Source organism: Gavia stellata, chromosome 8 (genome assembly GCF_030936135.1).
Source record: "Gavia stellata isolate bGavSte3 chromosome 8, bGavSte3.hap2, whole genome shotgun sequence".
NCBI classification, from domain to species: Eukaryota; Metazoa; Chordata; class Aves; order Gaviiformes; family Gaviidae; genus Gavia; species Gavia stellata.
The window spans coordinates 14822420-14845107 of NC_082601.1; the positions used below are offsets into that span (position 1 = coordinate 14822420).

Sequence of the window (22688 nt, forward strand, 5' to 3'; positions counted from 1 at the left end):
ACATAAGATGCAGAATGACTTCGTTTTCCACTCCCTCCTGCCCCCTTGCTCTAGTATCACAAACATAATCTGCCTCTGGTTAGTGGAGGGGACAGGCTGTACAGCCAGTATAAAAGCAGCATCTCAAAGAACAGGAGTTACTGCACTTTAAGTAACCTTTAGGCACGGAATCATTTACAGAGGTTTCACTGCTGATAACAAACAAGCAATTGTCTCAACAGCACACAGGGAAGGAATTTTAACTGCAAATTGACTAAAAGGCCGCTCTATAAAACTGGCATCTCATCTGGTAACCCAAACAATGAGAAATGAGTACATGAACTAAATTCCTGGTACTCATTTCCAAACATTTCGGAGATTGAAATGCTAGCTGGGGAGGCTCTGAAAACTACACGTGCCCTGAAAATCATGCAATGCATGTTCAAGAAGGTCCTTGTTTACATGTAGTCGCCAATCCCAATTCATCTTTCTCTCAGCAGAATTTATCTTCCATCTACTTGCACATATTCTCCAAGATGGAATTACTAAGAACTGTTTGCCTCTACAAAGACAGATTTTCAGTTGCAATAATGAAATACCTCTAGTGTCTCATGTTTTGAAAACATCAAGGGAATAACAAGTTTCTCAACTTCTTTAATTACTCTTTTTCAGGCAGGGCATGAAAGACACCAGTAAAGACTTTTAAGACAAATAATACATCTTTTATGTGATTTAAAACCAATTAATATGATTATGGAAACTGAATCTGTGTGATATTTTGCTAGTGAAAGGTTTGTTATCATTCTAAGAGCAGAATTTGTACTAGGTAAGTGCATGGCAATATGAGCAAGTTTTCTAAAGGCTTCTAGAAATAAACAGTTCTATTTACATGAATATGCCACCAAGTTGAAAAGAAAGTCTGAATAAGTAAGTTTTAGCTAGTCTGTGAGGATTCCACAAATTAATACTTCATAATATAGGATTTTACCTCCAGATTAGTCAATGTCATTTCTCGAAAGACATAAGCAGGATTTCCTTCTTCTGAATGGCAGGTAATCTGAAAATTCCCATATGATGAGCTTCCTGATGGCTCTGGCCAGTACTGATGGCATTTAACCTAAGGTCAACACATTTTTAAAGATGCCTGTGTTTAAATTCACAGAGTATTATTTTAATTCTCTCTAATTCCTTATACCTTTGGTCATTAAAGACTATTCTGATAATTTTGTAATCATTATTAATTTACTTACCAAATAGACTGTGTTACCTAATTATTGTTTATAAAATAAGGTATCGCACAGATTTCCTGGTTCTCTTTTCAAGAGGACACATGCAGCAGCTCTTGAGGTTAGTTTAACTGAAGATGGATGCCTTTAACTTTCATTACAATTTAAAAAAAAAAAAAATCTATAAATATTCCACCTTAACACTTGAGTGACAAAGATGCTGCTTTATAAGCATTTCTGACCTCCAAAATCCTAATCTAATCTTCTCAAAGCACACTTATATGGGAAAAGAACAAATGGAAAAAAAAAAAAAAGGCAATAAGCAACAAAAAAGTTCCTAAACTAACGCAGAAATTAAGGGGATGCAGATGGTGGACTTCAAAGACTCCTGATCAAGTAATCGAATGTAAATGAAAACTTCAAACACTAGGATTTTCAGATATATTGCTTAAATGCCTAATTACAGAGGTCATTTCAGCTCAAGTGTACTTTTGTTTTTCCAACCCACCTGGCAATTCTTTAAGAGCAGCCAGATTTGCAGACTTCCTGCTCCACTGAGACATCCTGGCATGCAGTGGGATAGTGATGTCAGTAGCCTCATGATCAGCTTTAGAGCAGGGAGTCTGCCTATGGGTATAAGACAGATAAGTCCTTTTACTTCATTATTAAGCAGCTCTCCAAAGAACTCCACAAATATCATTATTGAAAGGGTGGGGGAACCTCAGAGAACTGCTATTGCAAGTCTGTTCTTAGCAGATCTGCAAAGAAAACTCAAATTAAAAGGGCACTTGTACTGAAATTCCCTCTAATCATGTTTATTTGGGAGCAGGCAGCATCTTGCTAACATTGAGTCACTGAAAAATGGTTTAAAAACGCTGTAACTCCCCTTCAATTATTTTAATTATATTTAGAGGCCTGACCTCCTAGCAAATATATGTTTATTAAAAAGTTAGACTATATACAGACAGCTGAACTACAGTCTGAGTTGATCAGAACACCCACAACCTACTGTAAATGCATCTTCAAAAGAAATCCTGAATGTGGAGAAATTCCACTAAACTATTATTCCAGGCTGTCATTTCTGTCCACACACTCAACCAGCCAGTGCTACTGTGAATGCTCCAGACTATAAACCCAGTAACTCTGGAATTACACTGTATGTATGACCAGATTTGATTGTTTTGCCTGTCTCCAAAGGACAAAGCTGCATAATATACAAAGGTATTAAGGACAAAATATAGCATAAAAAAAACCCCAGCAAACAAACAGAACAAAACCAAAACCAAACAAACCACAAAATACACCTGAAGCCCTTTACAGCACCATACACAATTATTTTTAGTAATTTATAACTCTTAATTACTTTATTGCTAGTACTGTATTTTTACACATTTTTGTACGGAAATGACTTAAAGGACAATGATTCTTTCATATGATTAAACAAACTTTTATAGCCACAGAAGACTATTTTATGAAAAATTTTAGATTTCAAGCTTATCAAGGATCCTCTTAAAGATAGCCATCCAGGCATGGGATCTTAACACTACAAAGCTGTGTTAGGCTGTCTTAAAAATCTATCTCTCTATGTATCAAAGAGCGACTCTACAAAAACTGATGAAACTTCTTGGAGTTTCTTCAATTGAAGTTTAGAGAAAAAAAAACCTTTGAAGGTAAATTCTAGTTGCTTTTTACTTTACAATAAAGTATCAAAGAAGCCTAAAAGTATTTTAAGAAATACGTGAAGACTTCAGTGTATTTCAGAACTCAAAGTTTAAATATTAGCTACATTAATAATATCAGAAAGTTTAAAATGTAAGAGTTTTCATTGCAACAGTACTAGGAATGCACTGCCCTTATGAAAAAAAGTCATAGAATCATAGAATAGTTTGGGTTGGAAGGGACCTTTAAAGGTCATCTAGTCCAACCCCCCTGCAATGAGCAAGGACATCTTCAGCTACATCAGGTTGCTCAGAGCCCCGTCCAACATGAGCTTGAATGTTTCCAGGGATGGGGCATCTACCAGCTCTCTGGGCAACCTGTTCCGTGTTTCACCACCCTCATCGTAAAAAATGTCTTCCTCATATCTAGTCTAAATGTACCCTCTTTTAGTTTAAAACAGTTACCTCTTGTCATCTTATGTGTCATAATAGCATATTCCTCTAATCTTTTGAAGGCTAATCACCAACAAATTTTTAGAAGATTATGCAAGTAGTATTTAAGGAAACCTGTTACTTACTCTGCCCCGTTCAACTTGAGTCGTTAACATTACAACCATAGATGAGCCTTGTTCCCAAGTCATCTGCCAAAAATCAGGACAAGTGTTCGGTAATGGACCTTGACAAGCAATGTACTGGTTTATTATTGTGGAAGAAGGGATTTCCATCTAAGAGAAGACAAAGTCATTATTTTAAATCTTACAGCAAATGTAAGTCAGGCATCAGACATTTAGTGTTTAGTAACTAATACATTAAAAAAGCATCAACTACATTAATTCTATTTATTATAAGTTAGTAAATATGGATTGGCACAGATAAAAATTCTTCAAAGTGTTTCACATGCAAAATTATTACAAAGATCAAGTACACTTCACATATTAACTGACAGTTATGTAGTTGCCATAATAAAGATTAATGGCTGAAAAAAGAAATGGTAGACCAGTTGGCAAATAATTTAGGTGCAAACATTTCATGCTCTGTGGGTTTCCGACACTAGTTTTTTAAATACTGATCTTGGAATTCAGTTTAAACTCTGGGTTTTATTCCTGAAAGGAAAAGTAAGTAGATGTAATTTTGTTGTTAAAAAAAGAAGATGTAAAAGAAAGTGCTGCCAGATTAAACTTGACTGATGTTGAACACTACTGACACAAGTAATCAGAAAAGAAGAATGAACTCCTCTGGTAGAGAGCTAGCTTCTCCTAGCGTTTTTTTTTTTTTTTTTGCTTCATTTATAAAAACACTTGCTACAAAGCATTAGCAAATAAGTGTATCTACAGTAAATTTCAAACCATTTGACTACAGGTTTATCAGCCATTCTAGTCTGAACTAGAGTTATGAAAATGTGTTTTTTTTTAAATCAACTTCTCCATTGAAAAACTGCAAAATTACTTAATGTCAGAAGCTCTTTCGAAAAATACCACTCACGTTTATATAATTTGCATTGATGTAATCTTCATTACTTTTTAAAATAACCCGTGTAGCATCATCTGAAAAAAATTTTAGAAAGATGTTACTTATTTACCAACCACAGTAAAATACTTTTAGAACACATATACAAACACACATACTTACAAGGCGAAATGTCTCTGTATCTATTTTTGGAAATGTTTTGAGGTAATCTGGCACAAGACATTGTCATTCCAGGCTTTTTCCTATACAATTGCTAAAAGACAAGACCGATGGTCAGACCATAACAGATATAAAAGACGCGTTAGTACATTATTTGCCTAGAAGTACTTTTTAGAACATAAAATACTGAGCAACGGTAGCTTCAACACACATAAAACTACTTTTCAAGAGAAAGCACTTTGAATTTTAGTTATGCTGTGTTAACACTGAAAATAATCAAGACACCGCCACAATTTGTTTAAAGACAAACTGAGTTTTAAATTTCAAGGTTCCACAAGAACACTGATCCAGAACACAGATCAATATTGTCTACTGGTAAGGGAATTGACTGATACTGACGGTTCCACACGGTAATTTGGGGCAAGCAGATTGTGTTAGGTATAGGCATCTACCTATATTACAGTTGTCTCACTTCCTGCCCTGCCCCCACAACGTCCTTCCGTATGTCAGTAACTCTAGAGCGATTCCTGGGCTACCTTGTGCTTTTCCTGCACAAGATCTCCTTTGAGAGGTTCCTGCCCTCTCATGCCTTAGCCATGCACTGCCACAACTCTCGTGCTGCAAACAGTAGCAGTGAAATCATCCAGGTTCAATAAAAAACACTTTAAAAACTTTTGAACACTGAACCTGTTTGGGAGAGTGAAAATGTATGGTTAAGAAGGGATTTTAAATCACTTGGAGAAAACATTTTCTTTCTATATATTAAAGTAAATTTTACCAAAGTTCTTGAAGAATAGCATATAGATGTATTTTATAAATATATGTTGTAATACATAATGCTAAGTCTCCATTTGGTGAGGAATTCACAGAATTCACACTGCTGTGTTTTACAAACCTACTGCTTCCTGCTTTAAGTCACTTGATCTAATACATTAAAGATGGAATATCATCGAGGCACAAGTTAGTGCTAAAGAAAGACTACGGCTATCAGCAGCTCAGCACCCCACAGGAAGTGCACTGTTCTTTCGAAATATGTCATTAAAAAAATCAACTATTTATAAAAGACATTGTTACATTAACCATTAAGATTAGGGTTGTAAACCTTAAGATTAGGGCTGTATATTCCATCAGTAATTTTACCTTCCCTCATTGAGATTGTCCATAAAATGGACACTTGGATAAGGAATGAAAGTCTGATTACAGAACACTATTTTGATATGTATTTTTCAGTCTTCATCTCTATAAAAGTGTTTTATTAGCATAGGTCCCTGACAACCATAAAAAGCTGTATATAATCAATAAAGCTATTTATAACAAACAACACTAAAAACTAGTATTAGGATTATTCTATGCCATAAATTTGCACATGTAGTATTCAAAGACAGGATTGGATTTTTTTTGTTATTTTTCTTTTGAGAGTGTAAGTCAATTGTTTTGCTAAAAGATGCTGACTCTACTGAAATTTAACTGAAATCTGCTCTGCTTAAAATAACTATCCCCAAAGACTTGGAACTTGCACACAGCTACAGGCGACACAGTACTCACATCAAACTGAGCCAAAACAGTTCCAGTGATAAGCCCCTCTGCTAGCTGAATCATGGATTCCCTCAGAGCATTATCATCTTGATGGACACCATCAAATGGAGATTTCTCAGGGATGTACTGGAAGTCAGGCTCGCTCTCCAGCTTCTCTTCCACAACATCATAGACAGCTATAACAAACAAAGGTATGAATGCTCTGACTGAACATGCTGTTTGGCACGTGAAGTTAGCTCTAAGTCATTTATTTAAAACAGCAAAAAAGACAAGTGTTTCTCCTGTAGAAAAATCCACATTTATTAACACACTGATTTTAGTCCCCATCAGCAAGGGCAAGTAGCCTTCACTGATCATTATAATTCATGACAAAACTATTTTTTTGTTTTAATAGTAATTTTAAGTGAAAGCACATCACTGACTGCTAAAATTTTGATCAAAACTCATGTTATACCCTACCTTGTCTGATGTAACTCCCTAATCTCAGATTCTCACATCACGCCTCTGAAGTCATTGTAGTTGCATTTACATTTTTACTTTTAATTCGCTTCGAACTGATTTTAGGCTTCAGTAATCAGGGTAAGATGTGCAAACCACCTGAGAAAATGGCATTAATATATGCCATTACAATGCTGTCAATGCTGTATGTGTGCCCCGACTATAAATAAACTGAGAAATAATATGCATCTTCTACTATACATAACAGAGATATATACTGTTCAAAAGCCTGTTTCTAAATTATATCCCATGACCATGAAGGAGCGAACTGGCAACTCTGCACTTCTACAACTCAAACGGTTTTATCCATAATACAAAGATAATCAACACACAAGGATAAACTGTTTTAGTAAATTTGCAAACAAAGCTAACAATTTTATCTCAAAAAGAAAGTAAGCACACAAAAGCTGCAAGAGAACTTACACGCTGAATGTAAGCACAAGTAAGTGGGGAGTGCAAATAAGTGAATAAAGGAAAAATTGTTTATGAGGTGGCTGAGGTACTCTCCCTAAAGTAATTTCAATTATTCCAATTAAGCATCACTATTTTTCATTTTGCTTTTTCCTGTGCAACTGTATTGTAATTGGGAAGTGCAGCAGAATTAAATCCAGTGACCATCTGCTGGCAATGCTCCAACAGTGTATTTCATGACTGTATTGCACAAGCTGCTACTTAGACTGCATTTTTAGCACTTTCTTTTATTAAGCCTCCTCAAGTAGAAATGTTACCAGTCATTCTGGATTGTTTTAAAAACATAAGGAAGGATTTTGCATATATTGACCTCCAAAATTATCCGAACACTGGGTGTTTGGTGAGGGGTTTTTTGTGTGTTTGTGTTTTATTTTCCTTAAGGGAAGAACAGCAACCTCAGAAACTGCATTCAATATTCGTATAGCTTTCTGGACATTTTTATCAATGAGAGTGAGAACAAAATTTAAATTAGGTCTTTGTTAGAAATATTCAATCTCTGACTTTCCTAACTCCTTAGAATACGGGATTGATCAAGATTTGTACAATACATTTTTTTGTTGCAATTCCTTTTAAGGAAGGGCGTTCTTTCTTACAGAGATGTTAATCCTTCCATCTCAGGACACAAAACAGAGGTTAGAAAATGAAAGCAAGGTGTGGTTTGGTTTTTTGGGTGGTTTTTTTTATTATGTACAAATCACTCACCATTGGGTCGAACTAGGAGCACAAGTTCCCCTGAGTGTCTCTCACAGCTAGCTTTAATAAACATAACAACTTGATCATGGGTATGTTCCGCTATATCCCTGCCGTTAATCAGTACAACCTGGTCCCCTTCATTCAAACGTGGGACACAGAGATCAGCCTGCAAGGTAAAAAAAAAAATTCTCTAAAACAAACCATTTCCAGTTTCTTACCTTAAAATAGCAACTTCAAGTAACTATACTTGGGGACTTGAATCCTAACAGCCTAGTTGCTATGGTTGCTGCATTGTATTCAAATGATGAATTTAAGTGTTACACAATACATAAGACAGTGCCATTCACATGAACAAATCAATTTGCAACTGGGAGGTGACTGTCATTGTAACGTGTCTTTCAGCAGCTGTTACTCCACTCCTCTGGTTGAAGCAGAAAGCTCCTCTGTTTGAACTGCATTTTGTATAGGCAAATAAAAAGCAAGATGTTCTTATCTTTGAAGGGGAGGGAGTAACATGGCAAAGCCTTGTTGAATTTCACAGGCTTAAATGCTTCAGGTATGAAATATCACAACTGTAATCACAAGAGTAAGACAAGGACAGAAGACAATGCACAAATCCCAGCAATCCCAGAGAGAGGAATCAGGTCATAAAAATCATTATCATAATCATAGTCTAAACATTGTTGCAGAAAAGAAAGAGCACATGCCATCACCAAATATCTTCTCCTTAGAGAGTGGATGTTTAAAGCATTCAGCCAAAATTATTTATGTTATTAAATATTTCAGAGATAATAATTAACGCGGACGAGAACGATGCTCTTGGCAAACATTTCAATAGTTTCAAATAGTCAAAAACCAGCTGTATTTCTTAAATGTTAGCAAATAAATGGTTCACTCTCCTCTAAAAGGTATAAACAGAGCTGACTCCAGTCAGCTGAATACCAGGTCAGTATTTCTGGCAATTAACTGACAAAATATTGTGCCTAGTTTGAAGACACTATTGATAGTCACTAAACACCAGTAACAACAGACAATCAGACCTGATGAATGATTCATGATGTCTGATTTTAATCTAAATCTTGGCCTTATTCAGCTACATCTGTCACTAAAATAAGAAGGATTTGTCATTTTAGTTATTTTTAACATACTAAGACTCTTTCAACATAAAATTTATGTGAAATTATATGAATGCCTACATTTAAAAAAGTAACAAAGTAGATGTATTTTTAGGATGACACAGCTTAAGAAACAGTGCACACTGAACATCTGTAACTCCCTGTAATTTTCAGGGATTAAATTTTATTTCAGTAAGAAAGAATATATTTTTGAGGATTGAAGAACTTTTAAAAATACGTTATGTAGCCCCATCAAATTCTTACTGCACATGATTTGCTTTGTTAGGATAATGTTACAGCACAAACTAATTTTCATAGGCAGCTATGAAATAGTTTACAGTTTTGAATGCACACTTCGAGATACACAAACATTGCTACCAAGTTTGGTTTTTTGATAACTTACAGGTGTTCCTGGAGCTACCCTGGACACTATTACAGGCATCTTCTGATCATATCCACCCTTTAAAAACAAATTAAATTAGTAATAAATCACAAATGTCAGAAAATCTTCTTAATAGACATGAAGGGAATAGATGTACTGTTACCTTTACGTTGAAGCCAAACCTTCCATTTTCATCTGGTTTCATTCTGATCATAACGAGATTGTCATGGGGGACACCACCATTGGGCTAGTAAACAAAAATTATATTAATATATATTTTGTTCATAGTTAGACTTTGAGGATATTGCATGCAATAATTTTGCAGTTTCCTCATCATGTAATTGCTCCTGGACACTTGCAAAAACATCAAGTAATAGTGCAAACATCTTGAGTTTTGCATAGAAGAGAAAAGTTACACATTTAAAAGTCTTGGACACAACTAAGTTAAAAGTGTGTTCTGTCAATGCAAGCTCAAAGTAAGAAACAGTATTAGAAAAGTCTAATTGGCTTCGAGCAGTCTCAAGAAAAACAATTTACTAAATGGAAACTCCTTAAATTAGTTTTAATTAAGATCGCAGTGACAAGCCTGCAATAAGAATGTAATATGATGAAAAATAAAGTAAATGAAGATATACTTTTGTTTCTATTAACAGCAATATGATGGTAGTAAACAAGGGCAAGTTCAGCAACAAAATCTTGGTTACGTATCCCCTATTCCATTTCCAGTGTAGTGGAGTATGAGGTGTGACACATGCTCTGCACTGATCAAGCTCTGACAATTTTAGCTGCTTTCTTTCTGGTTTCATTCTGATCACAACAACACTGTTAAAGGAACTACCAATAAACCAGGGAATACTAGATACTTTATTAATCTGGAAAAATCAGCTTAGTGCCACTGAAGTAATTTTTAGTTTGTTCCCATCAATGTTTATTTCATAGACTGACTATTAGCTAGTACTTCGATGGTTTCTATGGTGAGGATGTGAAGTATTATTAAAGAAATTTGTTTCAAGGAAGTTTTCAATGTTACCAATTACAGTCAAAGCATAAGACTCATATTCAGAAAGGAAGAAAACAAAAAAACTTAAAGCAAACATTTCTATATGATAAGAAAGTTCAAAACCTGCAGGTTCAATAGGTAAAAAAAGTCTGCTCAACTTGGCTCAGAAGAACTGGAAAAACACATAAAAAGCTAACTTTTAAGTTTTAAGCTCTTGGTTAAAACAGAACAACACCACCACCACCACCCCCCCCAACACATTTATAGTAATGAAAAGATGAAAAATTTGAGGAAGGAGAGGAAAGTAACAGTGTAAGATACGTTAATGAGAAGGAAGGGTGCTTCGGAAGCCTGATCATATGCAAATCGTTTTAGCCTATGGTCACTGGCACGAGAGACCAGACTCAGGTTCCTGGGCAGAATGAACAACCACCAAGTGCTCACCTGCAGCGTTTGGCAACTTTTGTGTCATTGCATTCTCCAGACAAAAAGGGAATAATCATTTCCCGCTTTAACAGGCTATTTTTAGCAGCAGTTTATAATGAAAAACCTGATGAGAGCACTGTGTATCATCATTAACCTGTTTGACTTAGACCTGTTTGAAGGGACTCCTGGCCACACCTGTTTTCAAATACTTCTGGACATTCTCAGACTGGATACTGAGGGATTGTAGAAGGAGTAAGAAGCTGTCATTCCCATACCTGTCCTACTACCTTTCTAAATAGACTCTCCATACATACAACAGACAAAGGAAATTCAATCGCTCAATGAATTCAAAATGGTGAGGAGTTTTACTTAAAATATTTGAGATGGAGCTGCAGAAGAAACTTTAGTGGTGCAGGAACCTCAAGTGGATTCTGGTCAGAAAAGCAACTTTGGGGAAAAAAAACAAACACAAACCCAACCACATTCCAAATCCTAAATTTACAATTTCACAAATTATCACAGTCATGCTGCATTCCTTTTTCTCTAATACCAAAATAAAAAGCCATCAGCAGACCAAATTGGACCTTCAGTTACAACAGTGTACTGCCTTCAGTGAAGCTGCATAAATGTGGCCCATTGGACCACAGCAAACAATCACATGGACAACGCACAGAGAAAAAAGAATCTCATTCTCACACAGCTGTGTTGGTTTTGCAGAACTAAAAGGAATTATAAAAACCACTGATAGTTATTTTTGTCAATTTGGTAAAGATAACTGAACACAGAGCAGAAAAACTTGATGAGTAAAGCAGTGTTATCTTTCAAAACAGAACAGTACTTTAATATGACTCAGGTAAGCATGACAGAAGACAAAGCTGTTAAAAATTCTGTTTCGTTATTTAATTAAAGCAAAATTTTTACAACATTCCCAAAACACTCATAAATTTACAAGTTTCACTTTTGCGTGTTTTGTTAAAACTCAAGCTATGAAATTAAATATGGGGTTTATGGGAATCGTAACTTTGTAACAAGGTCCGAGAGCACGCCCTAGGCTTAAGAGTTCAGAATGTGAATAAAAATAAACCAAAGGCATTTGTAAAATATCAATTTTGGGAGCTGACTCATAATTTTTAATGTCTGAGGTTGGCAAAACTCTTTATACAGTATTTGCTGCATCTGGATGTTGAACAGTTTTCCCATCCTGCAAAACGTTTTTGTCCCACATCAGTATAAAACCAAGAACCATTTGAAAAATTCCGGAAGGACAAGAGTCACAAAACCAGTCAATGAGTTTGCACCTCAATCAGACAATAATCAACTGACTAGCTTACTCATCTATCATGTGCTTAAGTGTGGAAAAAGAACTTTTGCTCAGATTTTTACATTCCTTGTCACAGGTCTCTTGGTAGAGTCTCTTTCTTGGAAATTCCGATGAAAAATGCAACCACAGATTCAAGAAGCCTCTCCTGACAAAACTGGTCTAGAAGCTGATAGGCAGTTTCAGCATTTTGATAAAAGCTAGATTAAACACCAGCCGTAGTGTCTGCAATGCCTTCTTTAAAACTGATAGTTTCTGCATATGCTGAAAAGCTAATGTTCAAAATGTTTTGCATATCCATCCCAATGTAGTCATTTGATGCCAACTAACAAAGGACTGCTCCAGCAGGTGGAAAAAAATAGTGGGAGCTAGCAAAGAGACAGTCTGTATAATGGAAATGCTGCAGTGTAACACACAAGCACAACAACTCTCTGAAATGCATCAGAACCAAGCTCATGAAAAGTAGGACTATCATTCTGATAAAAAGCAGAACAGTTAAACTGGATCCAGAAACTTACTGTGGATTTTTCAGGTGATGCAGGAACATCAAATGTTTCATTAACATGGTTATCCAGTTCTTGCTGTGAGTGTGAATGATGAATTTGGTTCCAACTGTTCTTTTTAAATTGTTTGGGTGGTAACGCAGGAGGTTGCCCATCTATAGGAGTCTCTTGAGATCTACATACCAAAATAGAAGTATGAAGTGGAACAATCATGAGATATTGACAGTTCTTTCAGGGTTCCAAATAAACTAAAAATGCTAGAAGAAACTCAAGAGTTTGAGAGCTGAATATATGTATGTATTTTTAGAATCTCAAAAATGTACTGTAGTGGAATATATTGGAAGTGTATGTCTGGATATGTTACTGCTTTTTTCTTGACAAGTGACTGTACACAGAACCAGTAAATTCATCTTTTACACGACTTTTTTTTTTTAAATGGTTTTAGCACTCAACCTACTTTATATTGGAATATTATAAAATTCATTGTATTTATACTCTGCACTCTTGCTAAAAAAAAAATATTTCTAAAATAAGTATGTCAATTTGTTTTTCTCAGTAAGAAAATAAATTAGTTTGCATCTTTAATTAATGCCTACAATTTAAACCTTAAAAAACAGACACAAGCAGCATAATAAAGTGCTCCCACACTAGTTTTTGACTTTTGGTCTAAAAATAGGAGGAGTGCAAGCTGAAGACAACATAACTGCCCCCACATTTATTTGAAATGTGCACTGGAGGTGATAGTCTTAAATTTCAATTTTTCAATTTAAAAGTACATGTATACGTTTCAAGAGAACTTTGGGTTTTTCCCCCCTCTTGAACATATTCGCCTTTGAAACATTTGTAAAAATGGCATTCATCGCATGCATTTTTTAGTTGAGCTATAACACCATTACTGAAGATGAAATAGCAGAAAGTTCTATTTCTGGTTTAGATCTGCAAGCACTCTACTGTAGATTAATAAAAATGTTCTCCATGTTTATGTATAATATGGATAATTTCCTTTATTAGTCCTTTTGGAATAAAAGCTTAACTGTATAATTTGTATTACATAAATATATGATTCATCTTTCATTATACGGCTTTATATTTAAGAATGAAGATGAACATTTCGAGAGGCCCAAAAGGGCAGTTAGCACATAGTTCCCATTAACTTAGTTTGAAGCCAGTTTCTAAGTACCAGTGAGGATACTTGCTTTCCTCCCCATGAACCACATTAAAAGGTATTATTAAGTAATTTAACAACTTATGACAACAGCCCACTGATACTAGTGGCAAGTCCAAAAACCACCAAGAATGAAGTTACAGGTTACAGCTAAATCTAAAGAGAATGCTACCATCAAAAACGGGTGCCTCCATTCATTCTTTCACCCGCACCCATGGCCCCTTCCTCAAAAGCACTCCAGTGCTCCTCCCTTGGCTAAGGCAGCTTAGCAAGGAAGCAAAAATACATCGACTTTTTGGACAAGCCTGGGTAGCTCTCTGCTTGTTCAACAAGGTGAAGTGGTTCATCACAGGGTCGACCACTGTGTGGGGAAGCAAGTACACTCCCAGAAGCCAGAAATAGGACATTGCGCCTTTCGTTATCAGCAAGCTGTAGCAGTAACTCATAGCATAACATCCCGCTAAAACGCACGGGTAACCACGTGAGTAGTCCTACTGTATTTAACTGGTCTAGCCACAGTAAACTGTTAGCAGGGTAAGGCTCTCATTGTGAGACAGCGTAAAATTTCAAGTTGCTGCAAGTTAGAAAACCTAAGGCACACATCAAATTCCACACCGTATAATTTGTTTCTATGCAATTCAAGAAAGGCAGATCCCAGATACATGTTTTCAAATAAAAACAAAAAAATCAGATCAAAATTGTCTACAGTGATTTTAATAAAGGATGAACCTCTTTCAAAAAGCATGAAAATTGAATGGGAAATGGAACACTTCACTTTAAAAACTGAAATGGAAGACGTGCGGTTTTTCAAAAATTTAGTCAATTTTCTTAGAAAACAAGATATTGATGCAATTTTTTTGTCAATGTATGAAAACAGTATATTTGAGAAGATCCTAACAATATTTTTTCGGTATGTTTTTGCTTAATTTCAACTTCCAGAAAATAATTTTTTTTTCATGCAATGTTAAAAGAAAAAAGTACTAATTATTCAGTATCTGATGTCTGAAGAATCTCATATTCAAAACACACTAGGGAATAAAAATAATATTTCTTAACACTTTTCGATGCAAGTGACAGTAAAAAAGAGCATATGATCCGTATATTTTATTTTTCAGGATAAGCAGCTTTTCTAAATAAATTTTTGTGGAGAAGGAGAAAAATACAATGATTGCCAACATTTGCAAAATGAATTGTCAAGGCAGTTATAAATTATTTAGACATTGACTTACAAAGGTCACCCAGAGCTTTTTAACTGCCTATGTATTTATTCATTCAAGTCTGGCCAGCACAGATTATTCAGCCTTTTAAGTGAAGGGCAGCATAGTTATGTATTTTCCTGCAAACAATTACTCCCGAGAGTTTTAAACTGATAAAAAAGGAACAGAAAACAGGAGTAGAGACGCAAAACAAGTTATTCCAATAAAAGTAAAAAATGGGATCTTATGTTTGACTAGACATCTGTACATACATGTCAACAAATACAACTAAATTCCTACCGAACATACAAACTCACAGAAAATATTTGAAAAGTTACCTAAATGTGCATTTTAGGAGCAGCAATGCAAGTACTGTAATATATTAGCATAATGAATTGTGAGAACTAACAATCAAGCCTTGGGCAAAAACTTCATTGCTTTGTATTTGCCCAGTCAGCTTTGAATTTCCTTATGAATGCTTAGACAATGGCAGTGAAAGCAGCCTATTTTGCAGGCAAAGCAGCTCTCTGTTACTGCATTCAGCAATTTACATAATAATAAAATAACACACAAACCCTCACACTGACAAGCTTTGGGTATTTTTGTTACAGATATCCGGTCTGACCTTTTAATATATTAAGCAAGTTTCATACACAACCCCATAAATTTATTAAACTAAGCACATATCACGTGCTTTTGGAATTTAAGGTTGTAATTACCTCAGGGAACTACAAGCAGAAATCTCTCAACTTAGTTTTGAATAGCACATGAAGATGAAGGAAAAAAATGTGGAATTAAAGGTTGTATTAGCTGAGCTATAATATCCTTCTAAACTATACTGAAACTGATTTCTTTTGCTCTGTTGACTCCAAACTCAAAAGAGATCGCTACTGCCTGTCAGTACATATGTAAATTCGATCAATAAATAAAAATTCCCAACAAATTAGCAGATGGACTACACAAATCTTTTCACTCAGAAAGGTCAAATTGTTTAAGAAATAGCTTTTTGGACTGTAAAACAACATAATTTTAAATTATAGCTAATATGAACTTCATGACCACTACTTTCTTTTGCACATCTCAAATCTTGAATCAGTAACAACACCTCAAACTTTCAGAAGACCCTAATGGGGTTCATATATTTCTGACAGTCAGTGTCCCCATTCTTAAAAATATCTTATGCTAGATATTCATACTGTTAGATTAAATTCTACTTTTAAGCTTCCAACAAGGGAAAAAACAAAACAAAAAACTCGGTGAGCAATGGTTTTTCTGCTTGGGCATAAAAAGTGCGAAATCATGAAAAAGAACAGCCATTCTTGAGTATCTATTTCACAAAACCACTTCCTCTCTTTTTAAGACTCATTTCTATGGTGACTTACACAAGAAATCAGGTATTAAACAAACAAATCCCAAGGACATTCAGGAACATCTTTTACAACTTGAGTAAAGGCATATGAATAAAAAAATATTTAAGAATTGTGCTTACTTCACTGTATCACTCTACCATTCAGTAAGTGTTTCTCAGAACTGACTTCAGTTGGAAGTCTTGGAACAGAAGGAAGCTGACCCTGTGTGGCCTTTGTACAGCAAAATCCTAATATGAGAGAAGACTCACAAATGTTCCAGTTTTGAGACTCCCTTGCCATGTGAATAGGTTAAAAAAGCCCACCAGAAAAAGTGTATTTTATATTATTAGGCCAAATAACTGTTTTATAACTCTGAAAACTAAATAACTAGCTGATGGGTCAAATTATAACTATTGTACCCTATCAAAAAAAGCGTCTTGTGTTATTTTACAAAACTTAAAAAAATTTGTATTCTATTTCCCTCCCCAAAGTTACACACAGTTGTTAAAACTGAAGGTACAATCCAAGCAAGGTTTTAAAATTGTGTTCAAATATCAAATACCTTCCCAGAGTAACTTTTCCTGAGACACACAATTTGTTTTTAAACATGTAATTATGTATGTGCTATTTTATAGTTCTTCAAATGGTTTTGAAACCATTTGCACAATTTCCTTGCTAACAGAGATTATACAAAATGATGAGGGCAAGTTTAGCATTACATGTATAGCTACATATAAGGTACTGCGGCAGTGTTAAGAAGGTGTATATTGTGCATCTTTTTTCCCCAGTTAATCTGTAGTCTGGCCATAAGTCATTAAGTATTTCAAATCTTTGAATAGCTCAACTTTTTTTTGTTTGTCATCCTTCTAAACTTAATACACAATAATAGTTTTTATTTTGCCCACCATAGCATAGTAAACTTACAGTATCAAGAATATTCAGCATAACAGGAAAAAAAACCTGATAGTGCTATCTTAAAAAAATAAAGATACGCTCTATAACAACATACAAAAACATACTACGAACCTCAGAATGCTGGGGTGCTAAAAAGGTATTTTGGCTAAGGAATTTGTAAAGCTCACTCATACTTCTGTGCCTTGACAAAATGCAAAATTTCCAAACTCATGGGAATTAAAAACTTTTATCATAAACCAACATAGTTCAATTCTATCAAAAAAATAACTTTCACTTCCACATACAGACACTGATGGTCACATTACAGCAAACACACATTTTGGGCGGGTAGGTAGGTAAAGTATTGTAATCCTGCACCAGGAACACATCAGATATAGGTCTTTACTTCTGTATCATTTACTTTTCAATAAGACCTATACTAATACAGCTACAACAGCTACCTTTTTATTAGATTATCTGGCTCTCCCTGACACAAATGTTTAACACTAAATTCTTAATGGCAAGGATTTCTGACTTATCTTCGGAAGGCTTGCATGCTACCATACAGTAACGACCAACAGAACTTACGGTGATGATTCCAGTATGATGCTATTAGCCTGGGTGGAAGATGGAGATCTGTGATTTACAAATACTTCACTTGGGGAAGTGTGAACTACATGGTCCACTAAATGTCCAACTGATGAGGGTCGTAAGCGGGCTCCTTCTTGAGTGAAGGCAGAGTTGCGACTAAGAAAGCATAGCAGTGCGATGTGAAAAGAATATTATTATTAGTCTACATTTCTTACACCACTACAAAGGAATGCTAAAATAACTATTTCCTCTCAGTGCAAACATACGTTCATATACATACTTTTATTAAAATTATTTAAGGTTTCAAAAATCACTGAAACAATCATGTTGTCAGATCAACATGCTGTATTTCATAATTGTCTTTTTAAAAGTGTTCAACAATTATTTTCATAAAAACTAAATGGCTAATTTTTTTTATTTTTTTAAAATTAAAGAAGCCTGAAAGCATTATGGTCCAATGAACAGGCTACTGGACTAACAATCCAGTCAATGAGAAGGAAAATGAATCCCCAAGAAGAAAAATCCTGGCTCTGTTCATGGCAGAATTTAACCTGAATTCATTAAGATGAACATTTTATCCCATGTCTTCTCCTAAAAGAATCATAAGCTTTGCACTGAGAGTCTTATAAATTTCTGTGACCCAAAATTTTCCCATTTGAAAACTAGCATAGTAACATAGGCATCTATCTTAAAATGCTTTGAAACACGCATGATTAAGTTATGTTATGCTATAAGCATGATTATTACACAATTTTTACAATAATTTTAAATGTTATAGGTATTTACAACAACAGCCTTTTGAATAGAATGCTGCAATGCCAAGGAATCTTAAAACCTTCTGGTTTATGCAATACAAAATTGGATAATACCAATTCTTAAGCCAGTTTTAGCACACTGAGAAAATTTGTTTTTTTCCAAAAGAAATCAGGAATTATTTTTCATTAACTATAAACATAAAATAGAAAAGCTCTATCATGTGAAAAGAGTGAGCTTTGAAAGGAAATGCAGAAAAATTGAGGGGAATAAACCTGCAAGGATTTCTGATTAAGTAATTTTCCCCAATGTTTTAAGAAGTGGTATTAATCAGAATCAATTATTTCTAAAATATCACACAGATTTTATTATCACATTTTTTTCTTAGCCAAATGAATAATTTAGTCTTAACTGTGCCTGAGAAAACTCAAGCTCTCAAATTTAGGGTACTGTGCTAGATCTTACACTTTCTATAGGTTGAGTGAGAAGCACCTAAGATTCACCCCCAAATAGTTTCTCTTATCTGCAGCTAAATGTTCCAGAGAACCACCCAGCACATAACTTGTGAAGTTATTTGTCTCCGTAACTCATTAATCCTTTTATTACACAAGTAGGTCACTCACGTAGAGGTAGACAGTCACTTCCAGGGAGAGAAGATTTGATACTACTTACTGATTCGGGGTTCCAGGTGGAGACCGTGATGGTAGGCTCTGTGTTTCCAACCTATCATCAGACAGTGAGTTCCTACTCACTACCTCCCAGTCCATCCCACTCATTAATTTCCGTGCCAAGGGTTTACTGGGGGATCTAGAAGAAGAAAGTAAAATGACTAACCAAAAATTATATAAGATAAGAAAAAAATTACATAAAATTCACCACAATAAAACTGATGTTCTGTCATAGGAAGCCAAATTATATGGAAGAAAGGAAATGTAATAATACAAATCTATATTTACATGGGCAGTTCTGTATTTTCTCAATATATTATACTTAATTTTCTGTACTTTGTACAAGAACGTCAATGAAATACAGTCATAAAATACTGTTGGCTGGGAGGGAGACAGGCAAGAGGGAAGAGGAACCCACTAAATTTCACTAGGCGTTTCTAATACCTCAAAGAAAATCTGACTCAAACAGAATAGTCATTGAGAGGTCTGAACTTAAAAATGAAAAAAAAAAACCAAAAAACTTCTGTGTAACACAACTATTCAGCCACCTCAGGAAAAATAAAGCAGTGGAAACATCAGCCCAAAAAACCTCCCAAAGACTTTGAAGAGCTGAAAGTGGGGTAGTCATCAACATGGCAGCAGAGCTACTGAGTTTTGTTTACTCATCAGGGATTTCCATCAAGGTGACGTGCTTTCTTCCAGAACATGTTTTGTCACCTGCAAGGCAGATGCAATCACCCTATTTAAACTTCTTTGTGCATAACTAAACTTCATTTAGTTTTGTGCCAGAAATGTCCAGTGTTTTTATACAAAAGGAATTGTATTTTCTACTCATTGCCCTTTCTCAATATTGAGGAAACTTTTTCTTCTCATTCTCCAGTCATCCCAGGACACTTACAATCCCCTTCTGCTGTTTCTTTCACCTATTTCTTAAGCACAGGACCATACTTGCATTCTCTCATGAAATACTGTATCTCCCTTTTATACTGGAAATCATCAAATGAGTCATCCAAGAATTGTGGTTGCTTTTTTCTTAGCATCACACGGGATGGTTCAGTCATCCCGTGAACTAAACATACTCAGACTTTTGCTGTTCGTTGTTTTCAACTGAAAATTCTTTAGCCAACATAGAAATTCTTTTAAACAATCCTTAAATGCCCTGTGTGTTTTGTGTTACAAGGTTTTTACTTTACTTCTACTAATTTGATGGTGCTATATAGTTCAAATTTCTCCTCTATCATTACCCAAACCTCTCTTGTTCCAGTGATACCTCAATTTCATCAGCCTTTTGTGCCATGATCATTTCATTCCCATTTGCCTTTATATTCTATGACTATACTCTTCTCTACTCTACTCTCCAGCTTTGCACAATGAGGTGACAACATATTATCATATCAGCATAACTCCTGCATTTCTTTCCCCAGCTCCATACACCCGTATCACAAAATAACTTCTGCCTTTGCTGTCCTTGCGACACATGGTAACTGCTCTTTATCTTCATCATTATCACCTTACTGATTTACTGAAAGTGCAAATCCAGAAAGAAGGAACTTTGAGAAATTAAGGAACTACCCACACACAAATTACATCCTTCTGAAAATGAGAACCTTAGTTACAAATACATTTTTGCTTCTCACGGAACTTAAAACTCAATGCAAGCCACCACGTTAAGCAGACTGTCCTCAATATTATCAAAAAAGTCTACAATAATAACCAACCAAGCATCATATCGAATAATCTATCTTCACATGCAGAAATACGTAAGTCCTATTGATGTCAACAGTGTTCGTTTGATAGTAAAGGAGTGGTGATCTGTGTGTGGAGGGTTTATTTTCATTTTTACACCCCCAAGCAGTTCTGAACATGTATTGCATGCTGCTTTGCTGCTCTAAAGACTTACTGAATAACAGCTGACAAATTTCAGACAGTTAAGCAAGATGGGCTATTCTAAATACTACTGTTTCAGATCTCATTCCACCTGGGAAAAAAATCTAATAGTATATTGATATTTGAAAACAGAGAAAATATCAATTATTTAATTCCTGAGGAAAAACACATCCAATTTCTTAGCATGCTTCACTGTATTTCCGCAGTATTAATTTGATTCAAAAAGTAGTTTAATTGACATGATATCAAGCTAATTAACATTTCAACTTCTGTAATTTGCTTCAAACGTGAGCAACTCAAACCACTCAGATTTTTTCTTCGCAAACAGCAAATTTGAGCAGTTCTGAAAAGGTAAAATAACAAGAAACCAGCAGAACTGAAATGCATGTCTAATGTTATCTGTTCGTTATTATTTTATTAATCAAAGCTATCATTAGTTAGACTTTGCTGACAGCATGCTTGCAGCCAGCAGATTAGCACCAAGAGCCAGCTCTGCCAAGAGGTGGATTCTACTAACCAAAGAACAGGCTAAGAGAAAAATGCAGAGGAACATAATATATTCAAAGCTAAATTAGGTAAATACAGGACTGCGGATACAGTATTTTCTGACAGACATGTAAAGGCAGGTATCGAATCTTATTTACCTTCAGCGAAAAAGCAACAAGTGGAATACAGGGAAGTTGTTTGGTTTTTTGGGTTGTTTTTTTTTTTTTTTAAATGCACAACAACAGTGAAAGGACACTATCCTTGCCTGTATAAAACAAATTAAATTTCAAAGACAGACACAAAAGTATATATGGAGGAGAAACAACAAGTTTTTCCAAAAATTACATTTTTGACTGGTTCAAAAAAAACCCCACTGCATTGTATCTTAAGTCACAGTTTGTAACAACATTTTTTAAAACTTCCTCAATCTATGCGACAAATGAACACAACTCTAAAATGAGAAAAGCATCACCTTCTGCCCTGTCAAAAAAATCCAATGTTAAGAAAACTCACCTTTTACTGTGGATGGGGTTTGATCTTTCAGAAATAATACCCTACTACCACAATAAACAGCTGCAGTGTTTATCAGCAAAGGTTCGTTTCAATTATTTTATTAACAGCTCTAACCTCAGAGTCCCACCCACTCATGTTTGTTGCCTCCATTTCCTGTCTTTGCAGAAATTTCAAAGAAAAAATTACCACACTGCAGCACTGAACTACACAGTGCACTGGCTTTTTGATACTAGTTCTCCTGCCAACACTTCTAAATCCAACAATAAGTTATTTTTTTGTTAACATTTAAGATATGTTGTGAAATATTCCTGCAAATTTCTCCTGTATCACTAATTCCTTACAATATTCAAATAAAGTTCTCATGCCAAAGTGCAGCTGAGGAGATGGGACGGGGGAAGTAAGCTGTAAAAAACTTTTGAAATTCTTTGATAAACTTTGAAATTCTAAATTCCATGTTTGCTCAGTCTGGATGCTTTTATTGCACCCCAGCACAGGGCACTGCCAGTTAAGAGAGTAAACTATTTTCAGATTTAATTTTTGGTGTATCTGCAGAGACGTTCCTAAAAAAGTTGGAAGAAGTCCTGTCTAAGGACAGAGACCAAAAACTTCATCTGCCCCCAAAATCAAGAACAGTCTTACAAGCTGCGATATTATGTCAAATAAAAAAAAAAAAACAAACACAGCACAAAACTGAGTAGCAGGGATGAAATTACATAATGCAACTAAAAAAAAGCATGACAAATTATACTAGCTCA

At 35.1% G+C, this 22688-nt stretch overlaps 1 protein-coding gene across 1 annotated transcript in view; it reads right to left on the minus strand.

The window, feature by feature from the left end:
* The window catches only part of PTPN4 (protein tyrosine phosphatase non-receptor type 4), a 112880-nt gene that overhangs the window by 6751 nt on the left and 83441 nt on the right, over positions 1-22688 (minus strand). The window contains exons 14-24 of the mRNA XM_059820076.1: positions 19052-19186; positions 17624-17782; positions 12447-12606; positions 9348-9431; positions 9206-9262; positions 7697-7853; positions 6035-6201; positions 4493-4583; positions 4346-4407; positions 3442-3588; positions 968-1096 (exon numbers count right to left, since the gene is read on the minus strand). Of these exons, the coding sequence (XP_059676059.1) occupies positions 968-1096; positions 3442-3588; positions 4346-4407; positions 4493-4583; positions 6035-6201; positions 7697-7853; positions 9206-9262; positions 9348-9431; positions 12447-12606; positions 17624-17782; positions 19052-19186 (1348 nt within the window). The remainder of the gene's footprint in view (positions 1-967; positions 1097-3441; positions 3589-4345; positions 4408-4492; positions 4584-6034; positions 6202-7696; positions 7854-9205; positions 9263-9347; positions 9432-12446; positions 12607-17623; positions 17783-19051; positions 19187-22688) is intronic.